General features: G+C 34.7%; 1 protein-coding gene across 1 annotated transcript in view; it reads right to left on the reverse strand.

Annotated features, from left to right (window-relative positions):
• Nucleotides 1-26,730, reverse strand: part of LOC115443370 (dopamine receptor 1) — a 109,446-nt gene that overhangs the window by 5,315 nt on the left and 77,401 nt on the right. Inside the window, exons 4-8 of the mRNA XM_030168745.2 lie at nt 23,703-23,883; nt 22,521-22,649; nt 13,428-13,673; nt 6,773-7,020; nt 747-958 (exon numbers count right to left, since the gene is read on the reverse strand). Coding sequence (XP_030024605.1) covers nt 747-958; nt 6,773-7,020; nt 13,428-13,673; nt 22,521-22,649; nt 23,703-23,883 — 1,016 coding nt within the window. The remainder of the gene's footprint in view (nt 1-746; nt 959-6,772; nt 7,021-13,427; nt 13,674-22,520; nt 22,650-23,702; nt 23,884-26,730) is intronic.

Consider the following 26,730-nt stretch of genomic DNA (forward strand, 5'->3'; position numbering starts at 1 on the left):
TATTAACAACTTCTTAATTCACTTCTTTATAATAAGCCATTTTGGAAAAGAAATCTACTAATTCAATAAGCCTTTTTTCTTTTTTATTTCATTTCGTTCAGTCGACCCAAAAATGCCACGTTCGGTACAGAAACGTATAACGAACTAAAGTAACTGGATCTTTTTATTTTAGGTGTGCTCAATTGGTTTCTAAAGCCATGTCTGTTTTTCTATTCAAAATGCCCGAAGAATTTAGGAGGTATACATTTGTATAATTCGTTTGACCTACTAGTCGTTCATTTAGGCTTTTTAGTTCTTTCTTTAGATTTAAATTAAACAAGGACTTTTCAACACTTCTTTTGTTCATTAATTGGATGATATTTACTAAGCAAATGTTTACTTAGGAAAGAAATTAAAAGACATTACTTTTAATTCTTGTAATTATTTGCATTAAAACGGTTTAAACAGAATAAATTTTATGTAATTAAGTGATAGACATACAATCAATCGTTCTCAATCCTTCTTTTTAAACTCGTTTAAAATTGAAACTTTAGTGTTTGATTCTAAGTTGATATTTTTTGTTACTTCGTAGGACGAGACTAGCCCGCCGTTCGCTTGATGTTAAGCGATACGACCGTCCATAAACAGCAGAAACACCATCCACCAACTTGAATTACTAAGTATTGTTTGGTATTCCACTACGTTCGCCATCCTGAGATATGAGATGTTAAGTCTCACTATGTCCAGTAGTTATGATTATGACTCACCACTAAAGTCTTCGTTCCATAATCAGTCACAAAGTTATCGTTTCTCGTTGGAGTGTTGGCTCTGACGCTTTGGTAGCCGCAGCAGAGCGGGTACCTTGACGTCAGGATCTTCTTGAACGCTTCCCTGAACTCGGTATTGAAGATTGAGTAGATAATCGGGTTGAACGCTGAGTTGGAGTAGCCTAGCCATGTTAGGATTTTGAAGGCTAGATCTAGAACAAAGGGTTTTTTTTTAAGATTTTGAAAAAGCAAAATCTAAAATATCTTGTTTTAACTGGGTTTTTTATAAAACGCTTTTGAATCGTCGAGAAGCTACCATTGTTTTCAAAGACCAATAGGAATTTCAATATTTCTAGTATCTGATCTTAATTTTCGCCATCTAAATATTTTAGCCAGGGTTTTTAGTGACAACAATATATTAAAGCTTACTTATATTCGCAATAGGAAGATAAAAGACACTGTAATTTTTTCTTCCGTAATTGAGAAAATGCAAAAACATTTCAACAAAATATAAATAATATTAACAAATCACTTGGTCAATCATAGAATGCCAAAAAAATTGGAAACAATATTTTATTTGTTGTATTTTTCATTGTGTATATAGACAATCAAAAAACAAACTCTTTCAAGAGTTTGTTTGACCGCATTAATCTCAGGAACTACTAAATCGGATTTGATTTCTTTTTACTAATAAGAACCTACATTACTCATGAGTGCTATAGACTACTTTTTATCCCGGAAAAAATATACTTTTTATCCCTTTATAACGCGGGCGGAGCCGTGGACAAAATTTAAAATAAATTTACTAAAAGTCTTGAGTCAATATCCCAAAAAAGGCTATCAATAAATCCAATAAAAGTATCTCTAACTATAGTTTCTAACTAAAAACTATTTAAACGGATTTTATCGCGGTTTTTTTATATTATTATTTTCTCCCGACGTTTCGAAGACTTTGCAGCCTTCATGGTCACGGGGGGGACTGAGGTGTTGTTCATCCGTAAAGTCAAAGTTACAATATCTACCTACATTTTTCAAATATACAACTTTTAAAATTTTAGTCTGTTGACGGTCCGATCTACGCAGAATGAGCTCACAGTGTCTTGAGGTCTGGCAGCCGGTCTTTTGGGATCCGATTTAATTAAATGTAGAACAGGATCCCAGGCTTGTGCAAGCTTCCAACCATCTTCCCTATTGAAATTTGGGTGTTTTTAATTTCAATAGCCTCGCGAATCATCCTAGGCAGGAATCGGTGTTCTTTGGCAAGGATTTGTGGCTTGTCTAATCGCAAATAATGATTGGAGCCTCCTTCAGAATGTTCAGCGACTGCAGACTTCGTAGAGCGTCGGTGTTTCACGTCAGCTATATGTTCTTTTACGCGGGTCCCTATATTTCTTTTTGTTTGTCCTATATAAGAGAGGCCACAGTTGCAGTCTATCTTGTATACACCCGGTTCTTGCAGAGGTATATGGCACTTGACAGGTGGTAAAATTGACTAATCTTCTTAGGCGGCTTGAAATAGGTTTTATTGAAGCACGCTTCAGGATGTAGCCAATCTTGTCGGTGACTCCTCTCACATATGGTAGTACAACCGGAACACGTTCAACTGTGGCTGGTTTCACTCGGTCTCTGTGACGGCGGCGTGGAATTTGGAGCTTGTTGTCTCGCAGTACTTGCTTGACATGTTGTAGCTCAGCGGCCAGGTGTTTCTCGTCACAGATTCCTCGTGCTCTCTGAAACAATGATTTGCCCACGGTAGCTAACTGTTTTGGATGGTGGTGAGATTCACCGTTCAGATATTTATCAGTATGGGTCTGTTTCCGATACACAGTATGACTTAAGATCTGATCAGGATTACGAATGACTAAAACATCCAAGAAAGCAAGAGATTTGTTGTGTTCTAACTCCATAGTGAATTGGATTTTATTATTGATGGAGTTAAGGTGATTTAAAAATGCAGATACTTTGTCCGATGGTAAAATTGTGAAAGTATCATCTACGTACCGTTTGTAAAACCTTGGAGAGACCGGTGATGTTGTCAGGGCTGTCTCCTCGAAGTCCTCCATGAATATATCGGCGACTACCGGAGATACAGGGAGCCCATCGCTACACCCTCTACTTGTACATAGAACTGATCATTCCACAACATATAGCCAGATGTAAGGCAGTGTTGGAGTAGTTCTGCATATTCCACAGGTATGTTATTATCTACTAACTTCTTAGACACAATTTTGATGCAATCTTGTAATGGTAAGCTCGTGAAGAGAGACTGGACATCAAAACTGACCATTGTTTCATTGTCAGCTAACTGTAGGTGTTTAATGTCGCTGACAAATTGGTATGAATCCTTCACAGATGCTCTAGTGTTTCCTCTGAGGGGTGAAAACACTTTTGCTACGTGCTGAGCCAATCTGTAGGTTGGTGTGTCGATCTGACTCACTATGGGACGTAGTGGAGCATTTAACTTGTGTATCTTCGGCAGTCCATACAGTTTAGGCGGTTTTGCACACGAAGGAACGAGTAAGTTTACGTCGAGATTTAATTTATCGGAGTAATTTTTATTAAAGTGCTAGTAGCCTTCAATATCTTGTTAGTCGGGTCTGATTTGACTATTCTATACGTGCTTCCATCCGATAAAAGTTGTTCCATTTTATGATTGTAGTCTGACGTATCCATTACTACTGTCGCATTCCCTTTATCTGCACGGAGAATGGTAAGGTCTTTCCTTGATCGCAAGTTCTTCAAAGCGATATATTGATGTTTTGGAAGATTTGGTTTCGGCATTTTCTTTTGACGCAAAATTGACGAAATGTCTTGGCGTATTGCCTCCGAATCTTCCTTTTTTATATTATTCATGAAAAGACTGTTCTCAACATTGCAAATAATGTCTTCATACGGCATCCTTCGTGGTGTAACAGCAAAATTTAAGCCTTTGGATAAAACCTGAATTGTGTTTTCGTCCAATGTTTGTTTTGACAGATTTATCACTGCGCGTTGTTCATGGTTGGCGCAGGAGTGTATGTTATCTATGGTCGCGCGCGTTCCATTCCTACACTCGGTGTTCTTAATATTTTTGGCATTTAATTTTGATGTTAGTTTATTATATTTTATTATGTGTTTATTTTTGCATTCATTATATTTAGAAAACCATATATTATTTAACCATATATATTTGCAAAACCGCCTAAACTGTATGGACTGCCGAAGATACACAAGTTAAATGCTCCACTACGTCCCATAGTGAGTCAGATCGACACACCAACCTACAGATTGGCTCAGCACGTAGCAAAAGTGCTTTCACCCCTCAGAGGAAACACTAGAGCATCTGTGAAGGATTCATACCAATTTGTCAGCGACATTAAACACCTACAGTTAGCTGACAATGAAACAATGGTCAGTTTTGATGTCCAGTCTCTCTTCACGAGCTTACCATTACAAGATTGCATCAAAATTGTGTCTAAGAAGTTAGTAGATAATAACATACCTGTGGAATATGCAGAACTACTCCAACACTGCCTTACATCTGGCTATATGTTGTGGAATGATCAGTTCTATGTACAAGTAGAGGGTGTAGCGATGGGCTCCCTGTATCTCCGGTAGTCGCCGATATATTCATGGAGGACTTCGAGGAGACAGCCCTGACAACATCACCGGTCTCTCCAAGGTTTTTACAAACGGTACGTAGATGATACTTTCACAATTTTACCATCGGACAAAGTATCTGCATTTTTAAATCACCTTAACTCCATCAATAATAAAATCCAATTCACTATGGAGTTAGAACACAACAAATCTCTTGCTTTCTTGGATGTTTTAGTCATTCGTAATCCTGATCAGACCTTAAGTCATACTGTGTATCGGAAACAGACCCATACTGATAAATATCTGAACGGTGAATCTCACCACCATCCAAAACAGTTAGCTACCGTGGGCAAATCATTGTTTCAGAGAGCACGAGGAATCTGTGACGAGAAACACCTGGCCGCTGAGCTACAACATGTCAAGCAAGTACTGCGAGACAACAAGCTCCAAATTCCACGCCGCCGTCACAGAGACCGAGTGAAACCAGCCACAGTTGAACGTGTTCCGGTTGTACTACCATATGTGAGAGGAGTCACCGACAAGATTGGCTACATCCTGAAGCGTGCTTCACTAAAACCTATTTCAAGCCGCCTAAGAAGATTAGTCAATTTTACCACCTGTCAAGTGCCATATACCTCTGCAAGAACCGGGTGTATACAAGATAGACTGCAACTGTGGCCTCTCATATAGGACAAACAAAAAGAAATATAGGGACCCGCGTAAAAGAACATATAGCTGACGTGAAACACCGACGCTCTACGAAGTCTGCAGTCGCTGAACATTCTGAAGGAGGCTCCAATCATTATTTGCGATTAGACAAAGCCACAAATCCTTGCCAAAGAACACCGATTCCTGCCTAGGATGATTCGCGAGTCTATTGAANATTAAAAAACACCCAAATTTCAATAGGGAAGATGGTTGGAAGCTTGCACAAGCCTGGGATCCTGTTCTACATTTAATTAAATCGGATCCCAAAAGACCGGCTGCCAGACCTCAAGACACTGTGAGCTCATTCTGCGTAGATCGGACCGTCAACAGATAAAATTTTAAAAGTTGTATATTTGAAAAATGTAGGTAGATATTGTAACTTTGACTTTACGGATGAACAACACCTCAGTCCCCCGTGACCATGAAGGCTGCAAAGTCTTCGAAACGTCGGGAGATCCTAATCCATAAATAAAAAAGTTATGGCTAAATTAAATTTTATTGAAACCGTCGCCAGTTATGAAATTTCGAGCTGAAATTCAGTGTTATTTTATTTTTTTTAGGGTTCAAAGTTTAAATGAGGTACCTACATTTGCAAAATACCGATTACTCGAAAGGCAAAGTTAAGGTTTATTGGTTTTACTTCTATACGCAAACTTTATCGATAATTCGAAAGTCATGTAACTTGCTCATCACTTAAATAAGCCACAAAAAATTATATTAAAATAACGTTAATTTTATACAAAGTAAAAGATAAAATTTGTTTACATTCTTGTGATTGATAGAAAAAAAAATCAACATAATAAATAATGTATAGACTGACTAAAGATATAAAATACTTTTTTCACCACTTATTGAAACGAATAAGTGGTGAAAAATGTATTTTATTTCTTCTGAAGAGAGATGAAAGAAATTCTTAAATTTACTTATTTAGGGATCGGTAACAGCGAATGGTAAAAGCAAATTTTGTGAAAAGAATAGCAAGATATAAGTACTTTTTGTCAACTAAATAACGATCAAATAAATTAACTAGCTTTTGCTCGTGACTTCGTGTCTGTCGAAATCGGTATTGTTGTTACAATTATCTGTTGATAATATAAAAAATTATAAACGGCAATAGCCTAGTTGGCTGTGGAACAGACTGCCGAGACGAAGGTTCGTGGGTTTAAAACTCAAAGACACACAACTCTGACTTTTCTAAAATATGTGTGTATTCTTTGTGAATTATCGCTTGCTTTAACGGTGAAGGAAAACATCGGTAGGAAACCTGCACACCTGAGAAGTTCTCTATACACATTTTGAGGGTGTGTGAAATCTACCAATCCGTTAGTGTGGATTGGTAGACCTAAACCTAGTGGCTAGCCTGGTAGGCGAAGGCCTAACCCCTCTCAGTAGCAAAGGAGGCTCGTGCCCAACAGTGGGACAGTATATAATACAGGGCTGATATTATTACTTTTATTAATATAAAAATTAGCATTACTTGTGATTCAAGATTATACCGTAAAAATCTCATCCAATTTTATTCAGTCATTGGGGCAGGAAAGCAAAACAGTCAGTTTGAATGTTAGCATTTATAATATTATGGATATATACACAACACTAACTGAACATATTGAAATTATCTTATATTCTCCAAGGAGTGGACAAAAAACATTCTCTGAATATTCCAGAACCCTTCGAGTCGTCTGAACAACTTAATAATTAATAAATACCAAAAAATGTTCATCAAGCAATCAACTTACCAGGAATACAAGTCTTACAAAATGCCGCGACAATGTTGACGCAAAAGAACGGCACCCAGCAGAGTAGGAACACGCCCATGATGATGCCAACCGTGATTGCGGCCTTGTGGTCAGATACGTGGTACGGGGACGAGTGTACGTGTGTGTGCACTCGCGTGCGGACTGATTTTGTTCGGTTATCCGGCATTTGGACGGTCCGGGTCACCGCGCGGATTGATTTCACGTGCTTCTGTGCATAGCAGTAGAGCCTGTAGGAGAGATAGTGTTTAGATACATATTAATAACAGTCATTACGTATAAGATTTTTCCACTACCTATCGTGTGCTCTACAATTGATCCCGTAATAACCACACTTGGCTAATAACATTCGGTAGATGTAGCATATTACCATTAAAATTTTAATTCAAAGCTCATAAGTATACTGGCTGACAACTGGCTTTGTTCCTAATTGCTCTTTAACGCTAACTGTGGTATAATTAAATATAGCTAAACGAAAGTAAAACCCTTCGGACTACAAGATCAAAGTACAAAAACGTTGGGAGGGAACTATATTCCGAACAGCCCGTTCCGCCCCAATAGGCGACTTATAATAGTTTCTATAATAAGTGTATAACTATTAACTATGATAACTATATTGTTACTTACTATAAAATTAAACAGCGACGATCAGACATTCTGTCTGACTCAAAAATACAGTTACTAGTCAACTTATAACCTCTAGAGATAGTCAGTAACTTTGTTAATATGAAAGTCAAAATAGAACAATGAAAAATTGCGTCCGAATCCATGCACTATTCTAGATTAATGCGGTCACAGACGCGCGGCGGGAATTCAGAACGATATCGCTGGAGATCTATCAATATCACAATATCTACAACGCCTTTGTTCTTTGCACAATTTGAAAGCCTTTATGGCTCCTCTTACTCCTATAAGAGTAATAGCCACGTAGAAAACGAATTCTAAGAAGGCAATAATTATTCTATAAATTATGAGAACGTATCATCAATTGCAGTAGATGAAATAAATCAAAAAAGCATTTCAAATGCATAAAAAAGCAATAATTTATGACGACACTTAAAAGGCATTTTTTTGTATTTATGTGTTCCAGTGTTGAAGTCTTATCATTATCACTCCACAAGGCTCCGCCAAGATATTAAATCGTACTATCACAACTTTAATTGCTTTAAACTTACTATCCAGTGAGCCCATAATTTTAATTTCCAATTCATATCGCGAATTTTATGAATTAATTTCAATAGTTTGAAAAATCAACTTATATAATTTTCGAGTTAATCTTGGCACATTTGAATTTAATAACTTTTAAATTAATGAGCGTCTAAGAATGTCAACTAAAGTGTCCATACTAGAATTTAAGTACCATTAATTGACTCACAGGTCCATCGATGTAAAGAAAGAACCGATAACTTCATTACTATAGAATCTAACAATGATGCGGGTCGACATACATATTGTTAGGCTATTCTTCGACAAAATATCGTCTTGTTTTTAGTTAATAGACGACGTGCAAACTTAATGATACAAATATATTTGTATTCTCAGCATTCTGTTTAAAACGTCCTGCTAAGTTAAAACAACACGATCCACGATATGCAGATTTGAATCTAGCAACCGTATAGTGTTCTTTTTAACATAAATAAACTCGGAAGTTGAATAAATTAAACTGCATTAAGCAACAATAGTTTAAGTAGTTAAAAGACTGACATTTTAGTAAAAAAAAACTGAGAAAATTCGCATTAACGTGCAATAATTGAAAATTTTTTAAAGACCTGCACCATTTTCTTGTTAATTAATTCAACAAATTTAAATTCACACAGAATACCACTTAACTAGCTCTATAATTATGGAATTTTGTATATTTTTCACAACACACGACAAAAAAAAAATGTTTATATAAATTCTCCCGTAAAGTTCAGTCCCATCAGAAAAAATAAAAAATAATTTACTACAGTCCAATTTTTTTACAAAACTGCAACAAGTTTCCAATACAAACAAAAATGCCTTGAAGTCCGAAATGATAGATTGTCCGAGCCTGACTTTTGCCGCTTATTCCGCTGTGTTTGTACTCGTTGGGAATAATCTGACTTTGATAGATCACATTTTCGATTTTACACAGCTTTATTCGCGATTATACGAGTTAGTGCGATGTATTTGAATATTCTAGAGGTTTAAACTCTTGAAAGAACTCTGAAACATGTGAGAATTTCAATATAGGTGTTTTTCATTGCTTTGAATGACGAGATGAGCTTGAAATTTGCCTGATGGTAAGCGATATGACCGCCCATAAACACTAGATACACCATCCAAACCCTTTAATAATTATAAACTACTTGGTATTCCACTGCGCTCGCCATCCTAAGACATGAGATGTTAAGTCTTATTATGTCCCGCAGTTACACTGGTTACAATTTTTCTTCAAACCGGAACACAACAGTGATTATTATCTAAAGCTGGCGTGAACAATACGCTTACATAATGCGCGTGTAAAGTCTGTGAATAAATATTAGTTGTTATGCCAGCGGATGTTCACGCGTCAACAAAATCAAATATATTGCTTGTTTTGTTTTCATCTATGCATGTATCTTTCAATAATAACATTCTTTAACATATCGTATAAAATTATATTGGTGTGAGTACCTACTGTGGCATGTGAGCTTTAGTTAATCAACCTTTACAACGTTGAATACTGTTATACTATATATATTATATATTATACCTATATAATATGTATACAAAATATTGTGCACCTTTTTGATGAACACATCTTGCTGAACTATTGAATTACAGCTTTGGAAAAATATTTCTAATAGAAATATACGTGATCACCTAGTCTTAAACATATTTCATAATTCATATATCTTGATAGCAAATAACTTTTCAAGCATTTTAATTTTTCACCTAATTCCACATTTTTAAATATATGAAGCGTAGTAAGATTAAATACCATTTGGGTACTTCTTTCGTGTGAGCAATCTTAAAGTTTAAAATGGCCTAATTGTGTTTTAACTATACTAAGTTTTAATTAAATCTTAAGCGCTTGTCAACTCGGCCGCTGGAACTACAAAAGCCGTCTTAAGAATCAAGGCCACGTGTAAAGAAAGGCACCGAAGCGACGGTCTTATACTGAAACTATAAATTAATAATGGCGAGATATAAAGAGGATGGAGACATTGTCTTACTTCGTTGAAATTGAGCAATTAACGAAAATTCTTCTTTAACTTATAATCAATGAGTTTTTTTTTATACTGGTCCAATAGAATGTCGACTGATGAGATGACTACCCCTCGACAGTCGACACAATTATGCCGGCCTGTTGGAACCGGGTATACACAGGTTGATCCCGGAACGCGACACACTTATGTCTTATGTGGGCCATTACGGAGCGTTTTAACACTTTGTGTAATGTGTACGGTGATCGCTATCCGGGCGGATATAAAATATAGCCAGCATACATACAGAGGTACATGGCATTATGAGGCTTAATATCTTAAGTCTCAAGGTGACGAATGGAATTACACGGAGTACTTTGTAATTCAAAGTTCTGTATGGAGTTGCTACTGTTTATAGGCGGTCGTATCGCTTACCATCAAGCGAGCCGCAAACTCAAATAAAAAGAAACATCATTCAACTGAAATAAAAAGAAATATTCTTACATCATGTAAACTCATAAATTGTCGTTAACTTGTTTGGATAAGTTCAGCGGATCAGTTAAAAGTTTCAACCAAAATTACAAAGTTAAATTGATGGGGAAGGGAGAGGGTCGGTCCTCTTCCAACACATTACATGTAACACTTTAACTGCACTGTAAGATCTGGTCCTGGAAAGTTTTGATGAATTTTCTTGTGGGAGGCAACTCGTAAATCCTTCGTTTAGTTGGGATAGAGTTGAATTATAAAGAAGTTACGGAACCAAAAACTTAAGAAGTCTATCGTGTTCATGCTCATTTTGCTAGGCTAAGTTCGTTCGGCCAGATACCACTGCTTCGTCCGTTTCTGATATCTGATTATATTTGTTTTCTTCTATGTAGTTAATGTACATTGTACATTCATTAGGAAAAAGAACTATGGATACTGTAGTTATGATATTGGGTTTTTCTACCCAGTATCAGCCCGAAATCTAGAATGTATGCTCGATATGGCAATAGGCTTGCCCCCTAACACATCATGAGACGGAATACACATGGCGCAATGTATCTGACCTGGTTAATGGGTGGCATTATCCAAAATATTAAAAGCGGATACATTAAAGCATATTTATAATATATTACCAGAATCCGTGGGTAAACTATAAAGGATTTTTTCATATTGTGGATTAAACTACTGACGAAATGGTAGAACACATTTCAATTAAAATTAATAATTGCTAGGGATAACCTTTGCAGCTATCGTATTTTATTGTTACAGAAGGTAAGGCATATTTAATGCATGATGATTCATTAAAACGAGACAAAAATAAGTTTACTTTAAATGTATGTAAAATCATGATTATTATTAATAATAATTTGTGTAAGATATAATTTTAGCACTTAAAAATTATGTATAATGCAACAAATTAAGTATAGGATGCGAATAATAGGAGTATTTACGCTTCAAAAACAAGGCACAACATCCGGATTTTATTCCATTATTGGTCAAACTATTGCCTCAATTTATAAGTCGTTGATTTGTATTTTTCTTATACGGGCCTACACCATATGATAAGCGGACTCATGTAGGGTACAGGTAGAATATCGAATGATGAGAGACGATGACTTCTCGCCAGTCGTCCGAATTATGGCGGCCTATTTGAAACGAATTTGCACAGGCTGATCCCGAAATACGACATGGGTCATTATAGCGGGTTTTGATACCTTGTGTATATTGGTCACTATTTGGGTGGATATAAAATATGTCTTGCCACGAACAAACTTTATCACATGAAACTTATTTAAAGAGTTCAAGCTTGATATTATATTTGGTAATTGTACGTGATCCCATTATTGAGTGTACAGGATCAACTTACTACCATTAGACTTTCGAAAAGCAGCTGAATTAATCGCACAGTATAAGCCTTTTCATCTAAAAGCGAGAAGATTTTCTTTGGACCTTTTAATTTTTCATCACGTCAAATTTAATTCGTTACAGAATCCAAAGAGCATTGTATAATCACTACATGAAAGAATCAACATGTCAGAATGTATCTATTATAAAGCATGGAATAAAAATGAAATCTATATCTCTGTCAGTCACGAATAGATTCTTATTCTTTTGATGTAATCGCGGCTCAAGCCTTCTCAACCGATCTTGACTTGGGTCTTGACAGCTTTGACTGATTTGTCTTGACGCGCCCTCCGCCTAGACCATATCTATTTCACTTAAGCACAGTCATTTACCTTCAATTCAATATTGGATCTAGATTTATACCTAATCATTGGTAAAGCTTTTCGTGGCCTCTTCCCACAATGTCGGTCATGAAAAATGTTACAGGTAAAATAAATAATAATAAATCACTGGAACCTTTTTCATGCTTGAAAATATCTTAAGCGTTTTTGTGAGGTCATTTAGATCCAAGTAAGGCCTGTTTGGTTTCTTGGTTTCTCCGCTACTCAAATGCCCTCAAAAGTGGCGAAGGTAAATTATTTTACATTTTAATGAGAAGTTTCTAGACTAATATAATTAAATATTGGTCTAGAATTATATTCAATATTCCATTCTTAACAAATATTATTATTTTTGCCGTTGTACTAATATATAAATTTGCATGCTGTGGTCTCCTATAATAGAAGAGGCACGTCACATTGCTAATTGTACAAATGCTACGACACTGTATTTATTATATGCCGTGTATCCTTCGTTGGAGGTCCTTAAATAAATAAATATATTTTTCGTACCATATGTAACAAGTAAGAGAATCACTCAATAGAGAGATCATTGTCGCTTGTGAACCTCTTGTAGGTACATATTGACTCCAAAGGAAGTAGTAATACTAGTATTGAAGATACAGATGAGGCCTTCATTAATCCTAATGACCGTATAAACACGACAGCAAATATTCAATTCACGCCAGTTTAATCTGAACAAATATGGTTGTGCCAAACTTATTCTGGATTTTATCTAAATGTCTGTTGTTTTCCTACCTGGTTTAACGTCGGTCAAAAACAAATCGACAGTTTTAAATGATAAACTGAAACCGATATCTAAACATGAAACAATATCGAAAGTGGATTGCGATGTCATAAATTGAAAAATATTCCTCTCGTACTCTAACCGCAACAATAAATGGATAGAAAAATTTCGGTTATGCTTCATTTCAAATGTATTTTGTTGGTTATTAAAGTATTAAATGTATCATGTTATCTTAAATTATAATAATATGTTATAACATTTTTTTTTGACTTAGGGTTACCTAAGCGGATAAAAGGCGTGAGTGAGTGTGTAAAATATTTTTTCCATTCTTGTTAAGCTCGCGTGAAAAAATATATGTTCTTCTAGTATTTTTTTTGTTTCGCTACAGTACGGAATCTTTCGCATGAAATAAAATAAATAGAACATCTATGTATGGCGTACTAGTCTCTACTATGCAGGAAAAATAAACTCTAAAAATTAATCCCTCATTTTCAAACAGAGAGACAGTCTAGAAACAAAACATAATACCTTACCTGCAATATATGCTGATCATGACTATGCAAGGCAGTATGAAGGAAATACAGCTGGAGACCACAGCATACGTTGGGGTCAGCACCAGAGCGCATGTCGGGTACTTGGGCGGTTTCTGTGTGGCCAGTGCCTCCTCGTCAGGTCGATGAAGGCCGAGGGATATGGGCAGGAAGCTGACCAGCGCCGCTAGTAACCAGATCATGGCGATTGTGATGATCGCCACTCTTCGAGTGACCCATCGGCCGTACCTGTTGGCAATAAAGGTATTAATTCGGGTTCTAAGGAAACGATTAATAGATACTAGCAATTAGAGACTTTCCCACCCTCACACCCACCACTACAACTCCTGTAAGCCAGGATCAGCAGTAACACGTATTTTATGACACCGAGCAGTGAAGCTCGGCGAGTCTCAGGGAAAACTAATTTGTCATTATCCCGCAACGAAATTAATCAAATAGATAGATAGGGAGGAGTTGGAAATATTAATTGTCCACTTCCCTCCGTAGCAATGCAGGTGACAAAATCATATCACAACAACGAGTTTACAACGAGAAATATACAGAAATATACTAGCGATTAGTTTCTAATCTTCCGTTATTAAATCTGGAAAAAGCAATCATCATCCTCATCATTATAATAATCAGCCTTTTTTGTGGTTTATGTGTTCTGCTGAATATAGATACCCCTCAAAAGATTGTGATTTTACAAACTATCTAAATAATACTAAATGCTTACAAAGAATTTTCTATTCCTTACAAAGGGATTTAAAATCCTCATTGTATCTAGCAATAAACGGTACCAGTATAATATGATAATTCAAAACAACATTTTACATTGTAAATCTTTAGCTGAAAGTCATACTTATTCTTCAAATGATTGTTTGAACTAGACGTGTTTCCATTTTCTGAATCTGTTTTACATGTATTTTTCAAGCCGAAAAGAATATTTGATGTCGACATGTAGCCTCGTTGTTCAAATATTAGTCAAAAATAAAAAGCATTTCTACATTTGGATTGCGGTTTCAATCGTCTCAGATAAATTGGTGCGCTATTTTAGACTTTATTTCTGTTACGCTACGGCTTCTTTTTTAATATTTTGTTGGGTGTGTTGTAAATGTGATTACAGGGCAGGATTTGTAGTCAAGTTAACTGGAACCTTTATTAATGAATTAATTTATTTACTAAAACCTATCGAATTAAATTTGACAAGTACTTGTTTACAAATGTCTAATTCCATTTTTTGTAGAATTATTCTCATTCTATAAACAATTAACATTAATTTATTCAGGATTATTCGTATTATCAATAATACAACTTTAAAGAAAAAGACCGTCTATATTTTAACTTCTTGCATCCATTTGGTGTATAAAATTGTAGCCAAAAATAACATCCCTCTGACCTAAATGAAAATAGTGAAATAAAATGATAGTTCGGTCCGTAAGTTGAAAGTTATTTCGGCTTATGTAACTAGTAGAGTAGTAAGTTGTTATGTACGCTCCCTTCTAATTCATAAGTATTTTAGTATCGCTAAATGGGAAAGACTTATTTATCAAAAAAAGTTTGTGTCATTCATTTTTTGCCACACAGTCAGTTAACAAACATTGTTACTGTTACTTTTACCGAAATCATGACGATTCCGTTGTGTCAACTCTAATGGTTTATACTTTAAAGGTGATTGTATTGTTACCGTTTCACTGGATGTTAGTATTAGTTAGTTGTAGTTTTCGATATAGACTTGGCTATTTTATTTGTCATATTACTATTTTTTGACATTCAGGATATACAAAGAATTGGTTTTAAGCTCCGGAATATATAAAAAAAAAGTGGCGAAGGTACATACATATTCATAGTAATATGTTTTTAATATGCCTGATGAAAAAAGGCGATAGTTTGCTCGGGCGTAGAACGGACTGCCGAGACGAATGTCCGCAGGTTCAAATTCCAAGGACACACACCTCTGACTTTTCTATAAATGATGTGTGTATTCTTTGTGAATTATCACGTGCTTTAATGGTGAATAAAAATGTCGTGAGGAAACCTGCATACCTGAAAAGTTCTTTATAGTAATTTTAAAGGTGTGTGAAGTCTACCAAGCCGCACTAGGCCAGCGTGGTAGACTAACGCCTAATCCCTCTCAGTAGTAAAGAACGGCCGTGCCCAGCTATAATACAGGATATTATTATAAAATATGCCCGATGGTGTCTCTCATCGCCAACGCTTAGCCAAACGAGAATTTTCCGATCAAGCCTGGGATTTGCCAGTTCTAAACCCATCTAATAGCATATCGGTTACCTTTAAGAATTTTATTAGATCTAAATATAAAGCATTAAAGAAAAAGTCTATTTAACTTGACTGGCATAAACCCTAATTCCATTACCCAATTACGTCCCCGTGCCGAGGTTACGTTAACACGACTGACAAAACGAGAAATAACAGAGCAAAATACAAGAGTTTTATGTTATTATCGTGACAGTGGGGTCCCGATGCGAGGTTTCCGAAATACTTTAAGAGGTTCATTTGACTCAGACATTGAATACGGGTACGTAATACTTTTATTAGTAGAAATGTCTTTACCTTAAGCTTCTTTTTATAGAAATGATAAAGCCAGGGATCTTTTTACGTCTAATCGATTTAGGGAAATATCTTTGATGGTGATTAGTTTAATGTAGAGTTAAATTGAATTTATAGCCTCGTTCGTCTGGACATCGCATAAAATCAGCAATTTTCATTTTCTTTCTATTCACTAGTAATATTTTAGTGATGAAAATATGTTTCATTTTTTTTACAATTTGGAGAAATATCCCGTAGTTTATTTGTTGTGTTTAGACATTAAAGTAGATAAGACCGCCAATTGAACCTACTTTCTGCCTTTATCGTTTTAATGTTAAGCACATTGTTATATTTAAGGTGTACAATAAAGCTATGAAATAAATAAATATCTAAATAAAGTAAATAATTACATAAAAAGTACAACACTACTGCAAATTCTATATATTCCAAGTATATTAGGAATAAGACCGATATTACTATACTTATACTTGCTTCGGTCTGTAAAAGGTCATTGTTTGATTCCCATCAGTCAATAACCAGCTAAACAAAAGAATTATATGGCCGAATTAAAACATCCAGCAGATTTTCTACACCATAAATATTATAGCCAACATTTACCAAATACATTTGCGGTCAAAGTAGACAGTAAATTGGCGATATTACCACGGCCGTATAATTTTACTAGCGCGTAGTATCAGCGCCTATTTACGACTACCTTTTGACCTCTAGTCACATGCTGTAAGGATGTTAAGTTAATAGACCGGATTTTACACTGCGTAATTGATTTGGATGTGTAAAAAGTTTATAACATTTTTAAATTCACGCCCTTATGCCTTGAGGGTTAGGCAGAGGCGCAAATCGTGCCAACATCTTTCTACACTTGTCTGTCCCAATAAGTCAGAAAGGACAAGGCTATGAGATAATACTTTAGTGTACACAACATATCGTCGTTGTAGGTGGAGAACTAAATAACTCAAAATTTCTAGTTTCGAGATAAACGCGATTAACTGTTTTTTTCGTTATTTTTAAGCATTACTAAAAAACTATGAATAATTTTAACGTCGGTATTTTTATATATCTTGGGTCTTATTAGCTATTATATTATGCATTAACAAAAAAAACTTTGACCTGAAGAATTAAAATATAAAAAAATAAAAACTTTTTATTTAATTCTGCCACAACAATGTTTTGTAAGTTTGCTGAAATAAACTAAATAACTCGTATAGTTATTTAGTTTTGCCACACTAGAAACCATGTGGTAAAGTTATTATAAGGTTAAATAATTACAATTATAGAGTTTATTAAAGTGAATACCATTAGGATTTTCAATGTCTAAATTAAACAAATCAAGTTGTTTAGTTCTTCTACACACTTGATTAATTTTGTTTACAAACAATAGACTCGAGGAAGAATTAAACAACTCATTTTATTTAATTTCTTTACTATTGAACAGATTATAAGTCGCAGTTTCTTGATTTTATTATTTAATTATTTACTTTTTCTACAACAAAATATATATTATTTGAATATATTTATGTCTCCACTTTTAACATAAAAATAGCTATAATTTCGAAACGGGATAAGATAATGAAATGCTTGTTAGGCCAAAATATGCGCCATGTTTTGGACAACACAAAAGTGATGAAAGTTCAAAATGGCTAAAATCCGAGTTATTTAGTTCTCCACCCACAACGACGATATTTACATTCGGCTTAAATACAGTTTCTTAATATAACGCATAGTGTTTTCGGACTGTCGCGGTGGTGTAATTGTATTACGCTTCGGCTGTAATCCTGAAGGCTCGGGTCGAATCCCGGGTCGGGCAAACTGATATTAGGTTTTTCTGCTTAGTATCAGCTCGAAGTCTGGAATCTAAAGTGATGGGCGGTGGTGGTGGTGTTGCTATATACCTTTGTTCACGTTTTCAATTAATTTCAATTTTAAATAACTGTCTAGTGATTTTACATTGGAATAATTCTCGTTTCAAGTTATTTTAGAGATTAATTAGGTAATTATCGATCAAAATGTTCAGTGACGCCCTCTATAATAAAATTTTTGTTTTAACGTCTCAATTCTGCCTTTAATTTGAACTGTGTCACATGCAGGTTTAATCTCCAGCGTCTACGCTCACCGCAAACTGTAGATAAAATATTTATAAAGCGATCCCAAGAGTCCCGTTACTCGGAATGGATGACAAAGCATAAAAAATTCCGTCAATTCGCACCTTGATGAATATAAAGGGCTCGACTACGATTGTCCAGCGACGATAATTATTTTGGTTTTAATTTGGTTTTGTTTTTATTTTGTTTTAATTTAGTTAATAAATGTCAATTCTAGAAAAAAATCTAAGAGATTAAAATTCCAATTATAATATTTAGAATGTATGTATTAATTTCAATTTTGTATTAGGACCGCCTTTGTGCCGAATTGTGTGCTTGGTACAACCATAGCTACAAGGTCCCGGGTTTGAATCCTGGGTCGTTTAGAATCTGTAGTCCTTATTGCGCTAGGTACTCACAGAACACACATTGAAAAAAATTGACCCTTTCCCACTGCTGGGCATTGGTATAATCTACTAACAAAAGATAATTAATCTTATAATGAATTAATTAATATCAATTTATAAAACTGGGTAGTGGATTATAATTCGATTATATACCAAAAGAGCATAGCGGAATGATTATGTAAATAAAAAATTGTAGTACGATACGAAAAAAAAGTATATTTAGGGTGATTGTTGTCTGACACATGTATTTACGTGAATTGAAAAATAATACTTAGAGGGTTAAATGCTGTACAGAACCATTTCATACAGAGACTAAAGCTTTAAAGTAACTGTAAGCAATTAAATGCAGACGAGGGTACAAATAGGAGACAATGTCTATCCCCTCTCCCATCCTACTTTCCCCTCAGCATAATCTTGGATACGCAAATAAATATATACCGACGGTAGACAAGCTAATTAACTTGTCATTTTTGCGATATTAAGTTATATCAATATTTCAAATCAGTGTCTTTTGCAGCGTTTTTTGAACTTAGTCAAAATTTTATGAAAACAAAATTGTCGCTTAAATCAATTGGGTTTTAGCCGGCGATATGCTTTTAAATTAAATGATATTCCTACCCTCAGGAAAATCTTCTACGCGACCCTAAATGGACAGTATAATCTTACATAAAATGATACCAAACAAAAGTTAAAGTTATGACAGGTTTCTTATCTTTGCAGGAACAATTATTCCATTAACCTTGATCTTTCAAACATTACGACTCGTATAAATACTATGTTATGTGTAATATTAAAAAATATTTGGTTGCAGCTCGGAGTCAGGAATTTGCGGTGTTATAGTGAACAAAGAGTACATATGACTATTGCCCTCACAATTGTGCTCGATGATATTTCTTGTGTACCTCGCTGATCGCTGTTGAGATTGGCCACCATAGCCGAAATTTGGCTAGGAGGTGTTAATTCATTCAAGTTATACCGAATTATATTTCAGGACTATAGTCAATACTTTTTCGTGCTAAATTTAATGTTGTAATTTATTTGGAATATCATTTTTATAGATACTAATAATAAGTATGTCAAATAAATATGTTTTTGAATGTACTAACTAAGAGCAGCTTGAAATAAAAATCATATTATACAGGGTTATTTTGATTTAGGGCGCGTAAAATTTATCTTACTTTTCATTGATATTTATTTGTTCGAAACTTATTATTTTTATGTTCCATCTACAGTTAGAGTAATTTATAGTAAAGTGTTATTTTCAAATAAGTATATGGTTTCATTTAGTAATGAAAAGTCTAGATCGCCCTACATCACAGTATACTAATAATACGAATATTTACAAATACTTCTACAAGGCCTATAAAAGTCTCTACACATTAAATATAACGTAAACTCAACTCAAATAAGAAACATGTATATAAATCTGTGCTGCTATTCATCAGTGTACACAGGTTCTTGCGACTTTTTATTTAAGCAGACTTAGTCTCAATAAAGTACTACAAAAGTTAGTGCTTATACCTTTAATAAGCAGTAATGAGCAGTCTTCGCTCGTGAAGCGTAATAGTATTCAAACATAATGAAATTTAAATGACATGAAAATAATTACCAGGTTGGTCTTTTTATGAAAGATTCCGCCTCGGTAGGTAAATTAAAAATAAACCACTGGTATTATTATTATATTTTTCTACCCTCAAGCAGCAGTATCCTAGCACTGTACTATTTTTAGTAATTGCACCGGCTCAATGGAGAGTGGGGAAGAAAATGTGTAAAGAAAGTGAAGAAGAAGAGAAGACAGAGGGAAGGAAGGGAATTTCCGACGCTAACCGAAGAGGAAAAGGAGAGGAAATATTCGCGGAGCCTGTACGATTAGGTTTGATGAATATTGCGGTAAAGAATGCACGAGAGTGTGATCGACGAACGAGCTTTACTGACGAGCCTAGCTCGCGGGTCATCAGATTTTTTTGAAATATTTCGCGGCGCGCATAAATTATAAACAGCAACTGTTTGACTTCGTGTATCACTAATAATAATAAATAATAATATCAGCCCTGTATTATATACTTGCCCACTGCTGAGCACGGGCCTCCTGTACTACTGAGAGGGATTAGGCCTTAGTCCACCACGCTGGCCTAGTGCGGATTGGTAGACTTCACACACCTTCGAAATTCCTGTAGAGAATTTCTCAGATGTGCAGGTTTCCTCACGATGTTTTCCTTCACCGTTAAAGCGAACGATAAATTCACAAAGAATACACACATGATTTTAGAAAAGTCAGAAGTGTGTGCTCTTGGGATTTGAACCTGCGGACATTCGTCTCGGCAGTCCGTTCCACACCCAACTAGGCTATCGCCGCTTAACGCAATCTTTAGATTGCGTCGGTTTTAGTCACAGCTCGTTGGGGCTCTTTGGGGCTCGCTTGTTGATCACATCCATGTGTAGTTCGATTTGAGGGTACTGATCAATGACAGGGCGCATGGTACAGCGTCAAGTTTCCGGTTCCAACAAGCCGGCACTATTGTTTCGACTGTCGAGGTGTAAACATCTGTCGTCAGTGGACACTCTATTGGACCCCACTCCACTTACCATGATGTGTAGCATAGTGTGCTTTGTCATGTCCGTATAAAAAAAATTGTATTGGCAAATCATTTTTATGATTTTTGGTTGCAATTCAATATCATATTATTTTTCAGTGTAAACCCAAGATTATTGTGCTCTGGGCTCTTATTCCTTCAATTGTGTATGATTTACTCAACCAACATAATTAAAGTAACCCTTTTTTACCCTTAATCGTGACAAAATCACATTAGACATAATGTTGTGATTAAAAGCGTGTACGATGCCGTAAAAATAGTAAATTAAAGCTAAAAGAATAGCTGTATGACATGCATGAGTCCCTTTGTATTTTCTCTAATTAAAAATGTTTATATGTACTCGCATTTACAGTATTAACTGTGTCTTTTGTTCTATTTCATATATTACTTCAATTTATTAGTTTTATTTATACTACATTGTACACTTGAAAGTAAATGCCAAATTTCTTATGTTTGAGTGAATGTGAGACATTGAATTAAAACTATTTAGTGGATTTTACCGCGGTTGTTATATTATAATTATCTCCCGACGTTTCGAAGACAGCAGCGTTCCTGGTTACGGGGCGGACGTGGTCGCCTCGCAAAATAGTTTTATTTCAATGAACAAGCTATTTACTAGATTGTACTTCCGTCGTACGCCAAAGGCCCACTGGTAATCTAGTGGTTCAGCATTATGTATTGGAGCCCAGCAGCAGTTTTCCAGCACTGGAGTGTTCATGACATATAGCCAGTGAAATGAAATGTCATTAGGATACTTATCAAGTAATGATTCAGTACAAGGACTGTAATTAAATGGAATGTATAGTTTTTTAAAAGTTGTAGGTTATATTTTTAATTTTATATTGTTAATTAATAAGTAGTCGTATCGCTTAAAAACACACGATAAAACTGTTTGCTAGTTAATTCAGTTGTAAATAAAATAATCTATACAATAATCTTGTTAGTAATGATACAAACACAGAAGAGACTCGACTAAAACTCAAACCTATCTCAGATAAGTAAGTGCTTTATTGTTTAACAGATTTTCACGGACCTAAAAAACAGGTTAGTAAAGAAACAAACAAAAGAGACTCAACTAAAAGTCACACCTATCCCAGATAAATAAGTGCCTTATTGGTTTTAAGTGACCGGTTTGCAGACGTAGTTGTACTGCAAGCGCGTTACGGCAGCGCTCTATGGTCCTGGGTTCGAATCCCGAATCGAGCTAAATGATATTTGGGTTTTTCTGCTCAGTAGCAGTTCGAAGTCTGAAAGTGTGCCCCACATAGCGATAGGCTCGCCTCTTGTCACATCATGGGACAAAACACATTGACGAAAAGTGGGTGCCTTGGTTGCGCATCTGCAAACCCCATTGGGGATAAATGCGTGATGGTGTGTGTGATGGGTATTATTTTTAAACAGATTATCAAGAAACTGAAATAATTTTACTTAATAAAAAACACTAACCTCAAAGGATCCTTAATGTGTATATATCTGTCGAGAGAGATGGCGCACAGGTTGAGTATCGATGCTGTAGAGCACATGACGTCACACGCGACCCACGTGTCGCAGAACTGCTCGCCGAAAACCCAATATCTGTGACAAAACGGATATTAATGCAATATACTCACAATGTTCTTAGTTTGAGATGTTAATAATATATCGCTGGTTACTATTACAATATCCTATGTTTATTTTTATTTATGATGCAAAAATGAGATTTAATATTATCATGTAATTAAAAATTTGAACTGAGAATAATTCATGATTCTCTTATATATTTCGGGATTATTGAAAATTATCATTAAAAACGACTTCGAATCGTCTGATTTATATAATTAAATTCGGACATCAAATATAAATATATATAAAAAGCCGACATTTAAATATTTTAACGGCCAGGATTTGCAAAAAATTTTGCTTTTAATAACAGGATTTAACTTTTTCATTATCTTCACAGTAAAATATTCCAAAAAATAAAAAAGCGACTACATTATTTAATTTTAACACAGATTGGAAATACAAAGAGTGGGTTAAATACAGCATTTTAAGAAGAAAATTCTAGACGCATGTTAAGTTAATATCTTCATGATTTATAGCATTCCTTCTTATCAAGGATTCGTGCTTAGTCAGAACCTTCTAATGACACACCGCAATATAAAATATAACGTTTCTAAAAGAAGTTTTCTGACGCCTTAATGACCTTTTTTGTGACACAAATAAAAGATATTAAGGCATTTATTGTTGACAAACAACACGTTGATAATAAATTATAAACGTTATTAATATATTGAACATGATTAATATTATAAGTGGTTAATTCAATAATTAATAACTTCCAAATACAGCTGATGTTATAACAATAAATTTGTTGTATGCTTTATTTATAAATCCATAAGTTAACTCAATTAATTTATAATAAAATTAATGATATTGCAATTCTGTAAATAATATAAAATATGAAATCCGACAAAGATGGAATCACTCGCATACATATTATTATATATATTGTAACGAATCTAGTAGTAATAAATATATTGTATAACAGCTAACTAATTAAGCGGTTAGCAACCAAATCTCACATGACATACCATTACATATCTTATTAAATAGCAGTTTGCTCCACACTCCGCCGTAAGTTTGACTTACCCGAGCAAGTCGTTGACTCCTGCAAAAGTCATGACAGCGGCCGCTACAAGCATGTCAGCGATCGCAAGCGACGCCAGGAACAGATTCCCGATCCTTCGCAAGCCCCGGTCTGTGTATATCGCGATGCAGACCAGGATGTTACCAGCGACGCTCAGGAATATCAGCAGTGAGAGGAATATTCCTGAGGACAAAGGGGTAGGTTGGTTTATTATTAATAAAGTGTTGGTAATGATTTCTTATCTTTGAGCGAATGTTAGACATTAAAATTAAACTATTAAGGCAGCAAAATCTTCGAAATGTCGGGAGAAAATTGAAATATAGAAACCGCAATAAAATCTGAAAAATTGTTTTTTAAAGTGTTGTTAATTTATAAATAACTAGCATTTTTGCTCGAGGCTTCGCCCGCGTAGTTTTCCGGAAAAGTAGTCCGTGTTATTAAATAAGTCTATATCCTTCCTAAGGTCTCTAACTATGTCCATACCAAATTTTATCGAAATCTGTTAGGTATTTTAGAGCTTATGGCGTTTAGAAAAAGAGAAAAATGCGGAACTTTGTATTTACAATATGTAAGTATGGTTAATATAAATAAAATACATTTTTTTTTTAATTAAGATTAATTATGCCAACATTTTAAATCCATTACAACTAATAACATTGATTAAAAATCTACAAACTTAGATCGGAGATTTCACGCTTCAAACAAACTTTAGATTTTTCCTAACGATTACTTCCTCTTGACGGATGTTGGCTTTAAGTTGTTTATAAAGCACGAGGGACTTCAAAGTTTGACACTTGTGACTCGGCAAATACGCGCGACGAATAATTATAGGGCGTATTTATTTTGTGGCGTTATTTTTTTATTAAATACTGTTCCTGACAGATTATCTATAATGTTTTAAAAGATAGTTTTGTAGTAGTTTTAGTGTAAGAAACACTGGTAATGTAATTTTATTGGCTTTTATCATATTATCACGTATAAGATTTGTCGACATTATATAATGATGATGCTGCAATTGAAATATAATATACCGGGTAATTTTTACATTGCATTACTAAATTAAACCACCAATTCGTGCTGCTTCTAAGATGGTGCCAAAAATCATTCATGAATAAAGAATATTTTGAAAAAAATCCCGGTTTTCATTTTCAGATTACATATTATTTTGTACAATAGTTTAGTGCGAATATAGAATGTGCCTATAGTACAATATTTGTGACTAAAAGTATGATGTTGCGGCACCGATAAATTTTATTTGTATAGTAATAATGTATTCGTATAGTAGTCGTATATGTAGAAGTAGCCTTAGGGCTTGTAAAGTATTTATTAATATTAAAATTTTTAATTTAATTCAATACTTACACTTTAGTTAAGTTAAAGTGACTCATTGTATAGTGCTATTTTTCAGTAGACAACTAAGTATGTGGTATCATTTAGTAACTTAATTTCAAAATGATCCTGTAAAGTAATCTTTATTGTGAATGTGCCATTTAAAAATGGCCCCTAATGTAAAAGTTAGAAACGGCTACAGCCTGGCGCCACTCAATTGGTCTAGTGAGGACATATAAACTGTTTAACGTGACATTTCATTAAGCGCTGTTGCTTTTATGTAGTAATGCTCTATTGGATCGCTTCGAAACATACAAAGCATTGATCAATCATTGACCCCGGTGTTGCTATGTTTAGGTCTATTACGTCCATATAGTACATGAATTAGGACTTTATGTTCAAATTCTTACAACAATATAATATAATATAATATAGTAACAATATCAGCCCTGTATTATAATATGCTGTCTCATGCTGAGCACGGATCTGTTCTACTACTAAGAGGGATTAGGTCTTAGTCTACTGCTGGCCTAAAGCGAGTTGGCAGACTTTACATATCCTCAAAATTCTTATACAGAACTTCCAGGTATGCAGGTTTTCTCAATTTTTTCTTTTCCCTATTAAAGCAAGCGCCATTTACAAAGAATTCAGACATTACTTTAAAAAGTCAGACGTCAGTACGTGCCATTGGGATTTGAACCTGTGGACATTGTCCTTTAGTGTAAATATAGCACGTGCGTGAGTGTAATGTATGTGAGTGTAATCCCGGAAAGTGGGATGTGTGTGATGTCGCTGTAACGAATCCTCTAAAGATAATAGTAGTGGCCATAGGGCATGTAAAATTTAAATAACACTATTGATATTTATTGTGCTCCAAACATACATTTTTTAATATTTACATTTACAGTTCGAATAACTTAAACTTAAACTTAAAGTATTCAAGAAGATAAGTGTATGGTTTCATTTAGTAACGCAATGTCATAATGGCCATACGTATCCAGAACTTAATGTAACTATGTATGAAATTTCTGAGAATGTTTCTGTTGAGATTCGAGATAGAACATTCTAGTAAAGTACCCAAAAACTTTACATACATATGTGTCGATATCCCCAAAGGATATAGACACAATATACGCTTTTGTGTAGAAGCCGTCTTTGTGACGAAATAATTGTAACTGATTCTATAGTCCAAACACACTTTAAAGATAGACATTATTGTTTTATAAATATATTTAGGCTGTAAATGTTATTTCGTTATTTTTTTATGTTGAAATATGGATACTAATCTATATATATAAAAATGAATTGCTGTTCGTTAGTCTCGCTAAAACTCGAGAACGGCTGAACGGATTTATCTTATCTTGGTCTTGAATTATTCGTGGAGGTCTAGGGAAGGTTTAAAAGGTGAGAAAAATTCGAATAATTGCCGGGAAAATCCTCAAAACAGCATTTTTCTATTTCCCATACAAACGTTTTCTAAATAAAATGGAGAGTCAATTTGTAATCTATTACCGCTGCATAAAGTTCAAATTCGCGTGCGCGTTGGAGGATCTAATATCGCGTTCTGAAACTCAACAAAAGTGAAAGTGAATCGCGAACGCGACAAACTTGCATAGTCTCAAAATACATAGTACATAAATAGTGGTCGGCTTCGAGAAACTCAATTTTAGCTAACTTCAGTTGTTAATATAATATATAACT

Source organism: Manduca sexta, chromosome 18 (genome assembly GCF_014839805.1).
Source record: "Manduca sexta isolate Smith_Timp_Sample1 chromosome 18, JHU_Msex_v1.0, whole genome shotgun sequence".
Taxonomy (NCBI): domain Eukaryota; kingdom Metazoa; phylum Arthropoda; class Insecta; order Lepidoptera; family Sphingidae; genus Manduca; species Manduca sexta.